Here is a 12,141-nt window from a genome sequence, read left to right as displayed (position 1 = left end):
GGAAAGTCTCTGACATGATGGTTCTAAAGGAAATTGTACTTCAGTTTCAAGATATTTTTTTTGCTCTCACTTTAGTGAGTCTGAGCTTTAGCACAAACTAAAAGTTGATCTGTAATTCTTGGTTTTGTGGGAGAGTTATGCAAATCCATCTTACACAGGGTTTTTACACACACGACGTGGCCAAAGCTTGAGCTTGCAAAATTTTTGGATCATAAAGTTGTGCACAAAGATTTGGCATCTGATCTTGTTCCTATTGCTGTGCCTAATAGTCCCTATCAAATTTTACTGGGAAAAAGATAGGACAGTTTGGGGTCTGGATTGAAAATACCTTGAAAATTTTTATGGCAAAGGGACTTTTCTTGAAACAAGGCATGTAAAGATCAAGTAAGATGATGATAATGATCATTTATGTGTGAAAAAATGGAGGAAGAAATGCCAGCTGAGTTTAGGCTGATGCAGAATCTCCCTCCCATAGCATCAGGACACAGTGTGAGGCTCTGCTTGATGACATCAGTTAGCAACACCTACAAATAGCAGTGCACTGGCACAGAAGCATTATTTATGGACAGCTTCCTAGTTCTCCCTTAGAAAAATAACATATAGAATCATAGAATCAATAAGGTTGGAAAAGACCTCAAAGATCATCAAGTCCAACCTGTCACCCAAGACCTCATGACTACTAAACCATGGCACCATGTGCCATGTCCAATCCCCTCAATCTGTCTATTTCTCCTGTGTTAATTGCATGGTTAGTTCAAATTAGTCCTACTTGCAACACTGTGATTGTGTTGCTATTCCCTTACTAGAGGTGAACAGCTGTTATAATTACTGATTCTGAAGAAGATGCTGCCTGGAATAGTGCAACCCATGCCTAATTGTGGAGTTACAAGTCCCTCACTTCCTACTCCAGCTTCCAGACTCTTTCACTAAATCTACACATGATTTCATCATCTTTGCTGATCTTTTATGGTTTGTTGTTCTTCCTGCATGCTGTTTCTGGAATATTGGTAGCTGATAGGAGGCAGGATAATTCCTTGTGTGGTCTTGTAGGGCAAGAGTGAAAAGATAATCAGAAATCATGTGGTTGCAAAACTTTGTTTCTGTAGTTCTGTGGAGAATGCATTAATTTACAGAGTTGTATGGAAGTATGCTAACCACATGTTAGTCCTTGTGGTGAAGAAAGAATCTGTAGGAAAGGAAATAAGGTGTCTTGAAAAGGGGAAGTTGTCAAGCAGGTTTAGAAATGAAAGAAACTCATAAAGTGCAGAAGATTTTGAAGCATAACATTTAGTCCCTAGCGCAATTCTGTTGAATTCAGTGATCTGTGTTTTACACAGTGTTTTAAAATGTGTGCTTTTTGAAAACATTCCCAGATCAATTTATAGGAAAAAAAAGGAGAGAGAGAGAGATAATGAGCTCCAGCTTCCTGCAAGTTTACCAAAATTATGTGCCTTTTGCTAGTTATGCTATTCATGTGGTCCTGTTACTGTAGCCTGACTTCCACCCTCTAATATAGTTATCCTCACAGCACTTCTTTGTGGTGAGGAAGTACAATAATCCCCACTTTACAAATGGGGAGCCATGGCAAAATAGAGGCTTAGTGACTTGCCTGAGGTCATGCAGGCAGCCCATTATGGAGCAGGGAATTCAACCAGGACTCCCAAATAGCAGACAAATGCTCCAGCCCCTGGGCTGTCTGTCCTTTTGCTCCTATTTTTAAAGGGCTCAAAATCTGTCCAGATTTCAGAGATGGTTCAGAGGTTATTGAAGGCAATCTGGTTAAAATAAAAGAAGAGGTGGAACAAGTGAAAATGTGCATTTTACACAGAGAGTGGCAATATTGCTAACTCAAATAAAGGTTTTTCAGCTGGCAGCTCAGGTTTCCTCTCTTGTAAGTGCACACATACCCTTTTTGCAACTAATTTTTCTTCTACCTCAGAGGAAGGACTTGGTAAAAGGAAAATAGTATAATTAAATGGTTATATAGAAAGAGGATGGTAAGTATTTACTTATATAAAATAAGTGGAGGAAAAAAAAAAAAAACGAGGTGGATTTCTTAGTGTTTGCTTTTTTAGGGTTTAATTTTGTGAGCAGAGTATTGAGTGACAGAGATTTGTTCCCGGTAGAAAATGCTTGAAACACATTAGTCTGCTTTGGTATTAGAAAGATTAGAGGGCACACTGTGAGAATTTGTAAGGATTTATGTGCTTTTTAGAAAGGATTAAGAATAAAAAAAACCCAGATTAGAAATGCTCACTAACCACATCACTACAAGCCAACATTTGCATGGTGGTTTTCTTTTATGTTTAATACCACAATGTTTGTATTGCAACTTCAGTTACAGTTGGTTTTGTTTAAAGACCATAGTCTAGGTGCTTACAGCATGTGAAATGAAATGTTATGAGCTCATGTGGCATCCTTGAAATCTTACCGATTAGCAAGCTCGAAGTACTGAAGAAAAAGATTTTTAGGGATAGGCTCATTTTAGAAGTTGCTTAAATTAAAAGGAAATAGAAGTTAAAAATCAGATACATTCCATAGCTGTTAAGCATCTCTTTAATTCCCGTCTATCAAATGGTAAGCTTGTTTTCTGGAACATTTTTTCTTTGAAATGTTTGGACATAGTAATTCTGTAGTGACAACAGCCTGCATAACGTAGAATTATTTCTTTATTTGGGATTATAATTATGAAACATTCTCTAAGCTGAAAAAATAAAACCCCAACTTCCTAATTATTTACTAGAAGCATCTTCAGCATACATAGCTAATTAAAGTCAGACTGCTAAATGTGGATGATTAGAGGCTTATGTTGCTAGAAAACTGCTTGTGCTGTTTTGAACTAATATTAATTTGTAAACTCAATCCTATTTAGACACTATTTATTAGAAAAATGTAAATCTGTGCAAGATCTGCTCATGAAAAGACTAGCTGTTACTTTGGTTTATGCATTACACACTATATTAGGCATCAATTTGTTGACAGTTTTTGGCATCTTACCAACACGCGATAGAAATGTAACCTGACCAGGAAGAGTGGCTCAGTTGTTCAGGATATTTGTCTTTCTTTTTATACCCCCCATCCTGTTTTCTTTTTTTGTTGTTAGTTTGGGTTGGTTTGTTTGTTTGTTTTGTTGTTGTTTTTGGTTTGGTTTGTGGGTTTTGTGGCACTTGATGCAATAGTCAGAGAAATCGGTGGAAAGTTGATATTGGGGTTTATCTCAGTCTTTCACAGCAATAGGATTCATTTTTGTCCAGTGAAGTCCAGACATACCTGAACCCAGTGATGCCTGGAGGAGGAGCCTATGTGGAATATTTTCAAGTGTGTGGCAGTGGTTCTCTGTTCACAGAGGTATAACATTATCAATGCCACGTGCTAAAAGTGACAAAGGATCACAGTTGGTATTTATGGCAGCTTAAGATATGAAAAGTGTTTGCTGTTAATCTATGAATAAAACCAAATTTTATAAATGCTGTGGCAAAAGTGGCCTTAGTGCAACAGATTTTTCTCTTGTTCAAACTGAAGTTTCACTGTTTATTCATTGTAACTTCAATCAGTATCAGATTGATAAATACATAGTTTATCACTAATTGATGTGTATGACAGAGTGCTCAATGTGACCTATTGGTGTGTCAAGCTATTTCTCAGGTTGTTCTTTGTTAACATTGTCTATTAAATAGGCATTTTCCATTAGGATTTCTATTTTACTGATGGAAGGAATTAGAGCTAGAGTCAGATACTACTTTTTTTTCCCCCCAGAAACCCTGAACTTTTCAAAAATACAGTGATATTTGCTTTCTGTTAGGGAAGAATGAAATGTAGGGCAGAAGAATCACCTCTGAAACAGATACTTGTAATGATGTCTCTAAAATGCCATTTTTGTAGTATCAATAAATTTGGTCTCCATGCTATCTTACTAGTCTACTGCAAATCCTTCTACAGCATATAAAGTAGAGCCTTGGAATTTCTACAAAAGTATTTGTTACGTACCAGCAGTACTTAGGAAAGAGATATCCAGATATTTCTTAAGATCATGAAAGCATGGTATGAAAAATCAGATTTTCCACATTCCCACATGCAACTTAAATCCAGTGCAAACAGAGGCCTCTTTATTTCATAAGTACTTGTTTAATGCTGGCTCTGCTTTTGAGACTTACTGATTTTGTGGTATTCCAGACCATGAAAATCAAAGTCATGTTGTGAAAATATCCTCCTGACGTTACATTTTTACCTTTTAATGCAGTTGTAAAGGATGACTTTTTGGTTAAGGCTCTGGCCTGTGACATGAAAGTTCAAACTAAGTAGTTCAGCTCAAGGCTACGACCCTAACTGAAACTCTGGGTACACAAGGCAACCTTCTTGGGTCTCATTTTCCCACCCAGAAAAATATCCTTTGTCATCTTAGGCTGAAGAGTCTTACTATGTGTAAGGATACAGTATACATATAGAACAAACTGCTCCTGATCTGATTCTTAGTTGTCACTGTAATGCAAGTAAGTAATCATCATAACTTCTATACTGTCACTTGTTTTTCATTTACAGTCCACATCATGGGAGATGTGAAACTGGTGACATCTACTCGAGTCTCCAAAGCCTCCCTGACACTCAGCCCACCCGTCCCTGCTGAAGCACCAGCATTTACTCTTCCTCCTCGGAATATCCGTGTGCAGCTGGGAGCCACTGCAAGATTTGAGGGAAAGGTAAGAAACAGAGATGATGAAGGGCTTCTCCATTTGGTTTTACCCTTTTCTGAAGCTGCTTAGTAGACTGCAAAGGTAGTGAAGTTGCCTTTCTGATACACAACCTTTACTCCAAAAGAATACGCCAATGTTTACCTTCTTGAGGAGTCAGGAACATTACAGGTCTCTCTAGAGGAGAATGTTGCAAAACTTGACTATGTGCTAGGTATAATTTAGTTGAGTATGCCCAGCACTGAGCTTGGTTCCTGTGGAAAACTGCTTCAAGAGCTGTGTCTTATCAGAGAGTATACATTGTCCTATGGCAGATTCGATCTTGTGTCCCAAATCTGCCTGTTCCAGAAGGTTTGTGTCTAATGTTCTTTCTAGTAGTCAACGTGGGAATCTGTAGAGTTGTGACATTTTTGTATCTGCACCACATACCACACCTGTTGTTAATCTGAAGGCAAAAAGAGCATTTTCAGAGGAAGGACTGGTTTGTTCAAGGAAGCCTGGTAACCCAAAGGAGTGTGTGTAGTGGGGTGTGTGTTCCACATTCTCTCCTACATCTTGTGCTTGGGATGTTGAATTGTGCTTACTGGCATCTGTATTTCTTTAATGCTTCAGTCCTAGTATGATCTCTTTCTTGTTCTAGCTACCTTTCTTTCTCCTTTCTTAACCCAAATCTTTTTCCTAGAGCTGCCAGTTTTCCCTCTCAGCCCTTTCATCTTTTCCCTTTCAGTTTCCTCTGTCCACTTCACACTCTGATTGCATGCTGACAGCTCTATCATCAAACTGACTGCACTTTTAATCTTTGAAGTGATGGGACTTCTCTGAGTCAGGAAACTGCAGATTTACTGTAACAAGAGCAAGGTCTAGAAGGAATGTGGGAAATTCATAACTTCTGACACTAACTTAAGCAGAGGGCATTTGATATTTATCTTATTTATGCCAGAGCAGGCCAGGAACTCATATTTTTCAGGAGGAACTGGGCAGAAACCAAAGGTCAGAAGTATTTCTTAGATTTGAATTTTTGAAGAAAAGCTGGCATTTCTCATAGAAAGCAAATAATTTCGATGAAAGCATTTAAACCAAAGATGTAATTTCTTTTTATCAAAGCTTTAGAAAGATTTTTTTTAATTGAGAGTTTAATTGAGAGTTTTTTTAAATGAGAGTGGTGAAGCCCTGGAATGGGTTGTCCAGGGGGGTGGTTGAGGCTCATCCCTGGAAGTGTTTAAGACCAGGCTGGATGAGGCTCTGGCCAGCCTGATCTAGTGTGAGGTGTCCCTGCCCATGGCCAGGGGGGTTGGAACTAGATGATCCTTGTGGTCCCTTCCAACCCTGACTGATACTATGATAATTAGATTGCTTTTATTTTGATTTTAAGACACCAGTCAGAACCTTGTTGTGTGTATGACATTGGCCTGTCCTAGTGAGCATTCCCTTCGTTAATGTTTTTATCCTCCCCTCCCTTCCCATTATTCCATCTTACTTTGTTGCAGGCAGACAGAGTGGAAAAAACGCAACGCATTGCTATGTTATTATGCATGTGGTACCTACAGGCTTTCCTATTCTCGCTCAGGCTTCCAGACAAGGCTACAACTGGCAATAACAGTACACTGCAATTATAGAATCATAGAATCAATAAGGTTGAAGAAGACCTCAAAGATCATCAAGTTCAACCTGTCACCCAACACCTCATGACTACTAAACCATGGCACCAAGTGCCACGTCCAATCCAATTTTGAATCAAAGCTGACACGTGTGATGTTGCTAAAATTTAGGTTTATGTTTCTCATTTTCCTAATTAAAAGCTCAGGTGGAATAGTTCCAAATTTTTGGGCACTCTGCCAACTTTTTGTTATTAGCCACATGGAAGCAATTGTAAAATGTAATAACCTACAAGCTGGAGTACCATCACTGCTTTGCATTTTTGACAGATCTGGTTAAAAAGTGTTACATTTTAAGGGACATGTATCTCATTTTTAAAGTAATTTTGAAGAACAGAAGGGTAAAGTCTGAGGGATTTTATTCAGTAGCTTGGGAAAATATACACAAATTCAGTACTAATTTAACTGATAGTCTTAAGGTCCTTGAAGGAACAAAGCTTTTAGTGAAGTCCTGGATTGAACCTAGTTGCTGAAAATCTAAATTCAAGTTCTGCCTGCCCATTTGCTGTGTGAGCATGGCTAAACCCTCTAATTTTCCATCCTTAAAATGGGGATGATCATATACTATTTGTATGCATGTTGCATTGCTGAAATAAACCTTTAATGCTCATAGTGCTTTTGAAAGTGCCACGCATTAAGAGCACGGCCTCACTGAAATGCATGTGAGATCTGCAATTACTCTGTGGCAAGAGTCTGCTTTAACAATTTGGCAAACCTAGATGGCACAGTTACAGCCACTGTCTTGGGCACTTCAGCCTCTTGCTGTGCATGCAGCATTGCCTGTTTTTTTCCAGGCCAGCTTGCTGCCCCAGAAGAGCTTTGTTTTACTTCTTTCAGCTAACGCAGGTAAGAAGAAACAGAACAATGTGGCTGACCACATAAAGCAACTGATGATATAAACCAGCCAATCTTATCATTGTGAATTAGTTCCAATTTTCCTGGAATCCCCCTGAGCTGGAGGCTGAGATATGAGCTTGCAATTACAAATTTTTTCTTTTTGGTGGGGGGGACAACACAGAAGGAGCAAGCTGCATTGTAATAATTGAACATAGAGACTGATGGACTACATCATGTCCACTTTATTCTCTTATGCAAGAAAAAAAAAGGTTTTTAATTATAATACCAACTATTAAAACAGAGTCTCTGTGATTTTTTGTTTATAATGTAACATAGTTCTGGAGATGGTGTTTGGTGCTGTTGTTTATAACTGGTGGGTTCAGATTAGTATTGTGTTTGTGCTCCTAGTCTAGTAACAAGGTCAGGGTGAGGGGGAATGCAATAGTACAGGATTGAAAGGATACTGTCAACAGATTGCATACAGAGTACAAATACAGAGCTTGTGTCATCTGGGTCCATCTTCAGCTGGACAGCACAATGTTGCTTCTTCAATCAGTTTAATGTTCTAGAGGTTCAGGAGAACAATGGACCTGTTCAGATAGACAGGTTCAGAAGGACGATCTCAATAAAAACAATTTATTAAAATTTAGTAATAAAAGTAGCTGCTGAGCATACTTGGGTTTTTCTGTCCTGGAAAATAGGCTGCAGATGTTATTATGGGTTGTTGCTGATACTCTGCTTCATCAGACAATATAAATATTAAACTAGACTCAGGCTGAAGAAAAATAAGAAGTTTTAAAAATGGCTAGACAGGAGATTTTCTTCAAAGAGGTCCTCTGCAGTGGAATTTATTTTATTAGAAAGAACAAACATTTTGAGAGTCCAAGACAGGATATTAATCTGATATTTTGATGATCCTGTAGTCTCTTTAAGTGAACAAGAAAGAGAGGGTCCTAGAGTCAAACTTGTTTTTCTTTCCAGTGGCAGGTAAGATCAGTTGTGTAAAATGACAATTTAAAATCAAAGATTTTTCACTGGACTTTACAGACCTGTACAAGTTTCCTTTTCTTGTGATGGGCAGAAGGTGGCCATGGATTTCCACACCTTTGCAGGTTTTTGTGCTTACCTGATTTCTCAGTATACTGTTTACTGGTTTTTAAGAGACTACGGGTTCAGTGACTGAAGACTGTCTTATGTCTCAAGTGCCATCCTTCTTCAGAAGGACTCCTTCTTCATATTTAGAGATTTGACTTCTAAACATTGGACAACTTTATCCTCCTCTAAGTTCCCACTATAACTGGGTAGAGGGTAATATATGTCTCCATTGTAGAATCTAGCAGTCATTAAAGTGTTGCCCTGACTCTCCACTCTGCAATCACCTATACCCACAGTTTAAGTGTGGTTCTTTAGCATTGATTGGCCCAACCTAGTGTTAAGGCTCAGGTTCAACTTTTGCTTGGTTTTGTGAGCCTTCCCGTGTGTGTGTTAAGCTGCCAAGCTAACCCACCAGTTCCCTTTCTGTGTTTAGAATAAACCTTTATTAGAATAAACCAAACCAGGTTGGAAGAGACCTTCAAGATCATCGTGTCCAACCCATCAACCAATCCAACCCACCCAAACAGCTAACCCATGGCACCAAGCACCCCATCAAGTCTCCTTCTGAACACCTTCAACGACGGCGACTCCACCACCTCCCCGGGCAACCCATTCCATAGCGCAATCACTCTTTGTGTATAGAACTTCTTCCTAACATCCAACCTGAACCTCCCCTGGCACAGCCTGAGACTGTGTCCTCTTGTTCTGGTACTGGGTGCCTGGGAGAAGATACCATCATCCGCCTGTCTACAACCTCCCTTCAGGTAGTTGTAGAGAGTGATAAGGTCACCCCTGAGTCTCCTCTTCTCCAGGCTGAGCAACCCCAGCTCCCTCAGCCTTTCCTCATAGGGCTTGTGTTCCAAACCCCTCACCAACTTTGTTGCCCTTCTCTGGACTCGTTCCAGCAAGTCAACATCCTTCCTAAACTGAGGGGCCCAGAACTGGACACAGTACTCGAGGTGTGGCCTAACCAGTGCAGTGTACAGGGGCAGAATGACCTCCCTGCTCCTGCTGGCCACACTGTTCGTGATGCAGGCCAGGATGCCATTGGCCCTCTTGGCTGCCTGGGCACACTGCAGGCTCATGTTCAGCCTACCATCAACCAGCACCCCCAGGTCCCTCTCTGCCTGGCTGAGAAGTTCCTTCATGACTGTTTAGGGAAGTCACTAAAAGCAGGCTGGCTTTCTGCAACAGAAAAGCTATTGGGACCCTGAAGTCTGGTGTATGTAGGTGAATAAAGCAACAGGGTGGACTGACTCCATCAGAGCTCTGCATGGAGACGGCCCACATAAGAGCTCAGTGAATGTGCTGACATCCAGGTTTCCCAAGTCTGTGCACAGAGAGATGTTTCAAGGCAGAGAGAGATTTACTTAGGTTTCTGCAGCTGCAGCAAGCTGATGGAGCAGCTGAGAGCAAAAAATGAGAATCTTTACTATTGTCTAACCACCAGACCACATTCTCTTGCTCTTTCCCTCCCTGTTTTAAGCTTTGGGTTCTAAGACCAATTAAATAGCCTGTAGTGAGGTTGTTTCTTTAAAAAAGTTAAAAAAAATTGCTTGCCCCAAACAAGCATTTTTAGCTGATAACCATGTGATTAGCTGCCCACACGCAATTTTGCTGAACTTAAATGGCAATAGACTCCCTACATCAAAAATCTAGCTTGAACACATCTGGTTCTTTGCTGTAATGTCACTGAATGCCAATGTAGAAATTGACAAGTCAAAGAGCTGCCTGTTTCCAACAAGCTCTTCCCTGTCCAAACTGGTACTAACCTCTGCATTTGATTGTGGCAAGCAATTTACTCAGCCAGCTTTGGCTGCACACATTTATAAATTGTGAGGGTAAAACTGAGTGTCATTAATTTTATGAGCCTGAAAAATATTTGTACTATAGCTCTGCTTGAGAACAGCCAAATGTGATACAGACCACAGACTGATCACCTCCTGGTCAGCTAAGAATTTTTCTTCTTGGCTAAAGCAGTTCACATTTGACAACAGCACAGTGTGAGCTGGTTTTCTGCTTCATGTGAACTATCTTATGTGGTCCATTGCCAGAACCAGGATATCAAACTACTACATCTAGTCTGGTATTACATTTGCAGGGAGCTAGATTTCATGTATTGACATGTAATTCATAGTCTGAGTAGATATTGGGGTATTTAGTTCATTTTGATGCCCACTGAGTGTCAGATCCTGCCCCTTTTTAATGTGCTTTCTGGTTGCCCTTCTGCCACTCTGCTCTTGAAACACTCTATTTGGTCAAATCAGTTAAGTCCAATGATGTCCTTTAATCTGCCAACTTCTGAGCTGCTTTTCTGGCTCCTGGTTGCTGAAAAACTAAGATCTAACCAACTCATTTTACTGCAGCTGCTGCACCAGCTTTGCATGGTGAAACCTTTCTTAATCTTTCATTTGCTTTAGACTTGAAATGGCAATATGTGCTCCATTTCCAAGCCTCAGTCAGCAGGCAATCCAGAGTCATGCCTTAATTACATTGTGTGTCTAGATTGGCAAAGACAGGATCTGAAATGAGAGAAGCCTGTATAATGGCAGAGGATGATGACATGGCACAAAACCCTTAGCTCTTGTCATGAGATGTTTGCTGTTACAAAATGTACTAGGCAGCTAATTGAATGAAGCTGCCAGTGGGTTTGGATCTGCACTTTCTGGAGGTGTGCCTTTTCTGAACCATATGAAGAAGAAACTCAGGGAAGATCCATGTTTCCCTGGAGACAGCTCTCTAATGAAAGTGAATGCTGTGAACAGTCTTGTCCTGATCTGTAAAACTGTCACGTGCTGTGATACTCCCAGAATCCTCATATGAAATACTGACAGGTTGTGGGGAGCAAAGATTTGAAAAAGTTGAGTGGAGATTTTATTGGATCTTTCTTTCCACATACCAGTGAACATTTTTAGGAAAAATGTGGTGCATTCAGAAGTTACTGATATATTTTGTGTCAAACAGCCATTGAGGTATAGGCAATAGGGAAATAAACACAAGTTAAATGGCTGTGAACAACTTACTGTGCATCTTTTTTTAATCCTTTGGATCTTCTACTGCTATTTGTTCTTCCTTGGTGTAATTGCCCTCCCATTAGACTCACTTACCTGTGATGTATTTTTACCCACCTACCTGTTCTCATGAGAAACACATGCATTATTTTATTTCATTTGATTTTATTGTGGAGCTGTGTAATGGCATATAGAAATGGTGGCTCAGAAGAGTTTCAGCATTAGACGAGGGCAAAGTCAGAGCGACTGCACTGGTGGGAATTGGTTAAGGTGGTAAAATTGCTTCTCACACAGAGTCTTACCTACACCCAGAATTACTCAAGGACACTTAATCAGTTGACACATGCATTCATGTGTTGACACCTGTTTTCCCTGCCTTACACATCATACGTCCTTTAGAAAAGACTGTAGGAGTGCAAGCTGCTGCTCAAGGAATTTCTAGGTTTTAGATGGGAGTGGTGGCCTCTGAACTTCAGTTCTGTCTCTCCAGTGTCCAGTTCTGGGCTCCTCCAGTTCAAGAGGGACAGTGTTTAAGTTTTCCTTGTGCAGAATATCTGCAGTGCATGTGATGACTCTCAGAATTGCTGGACTTAGTACCCCATCCCAAGTAACTGATCTGTTCCTGTGCTGAAGCAACAGCCAAGATCTCTGGATATTTGGCAGCAAAATTTGGTCAGACCTTTTGCAGAGTTTCTCCAATCTGTCAGACATTCAGAAAGCCTAGACAATTATGAATATCTTCAAATTCCACCCAGACACAATTTCTAAGAAGAAGAGAGGCCAAGACCAAGAAAGACTGGGCATTTTTGTGTGTAATTTGGTCTGTTTTCAGTAACCCCCTGCCTCCAAACTGGA

The 12,141-nt window shown here is 40.1% G+C and overlaps 1 protein-coding gene across 2 annotated transcripts in view; it reads left to right on the top strand.

Annotated features, from left to right (window-relative positions):
- Positions 1-12,141, top strand: part of MYLK (myosin light chain kinase) — a 216,398-nt gene that overhangs the window by 61,042 nt on the left and 143,215 nt on the right. For both annotated transcript variants that reach the window (XM_068139007.1, XM_068139008.1), the window contains one exon: positions 4,540-4,697. In XM_068139007.1, the coding sequence (XP_067995108.1) occupies positions 4,548-4,697 (150 nt within the window). In that variant the 5' untranslated portion in view covers positions 4,540-4,547. Of the gene's footprint in view, positions 1-4,539; positions 4,698-12,141 lie in introns of those variants that run through there.

This window comes from Melanerpes formicivorus, unplaced genomic scaffold (genome assembly GCF_026170545.1).
Source record: "Melanerpes formicivorus ecotype bairdi unplaced genomic scaffold, bMelFor1.0.p_v2 SCAF_5, whole genome shotgun sequence".
Taxonomy (NCBI): domain Eukaryota; kingdom Metazoa; phylum Chordata; class Aves; order Piciformes; family Picidae; genus Melanerpes; species Melanerpes formicivorus.
Note: the sequence above shows the minus strand (reverse complement) of the source record. Positions and strands in the feature narration are given on the sequence as shown.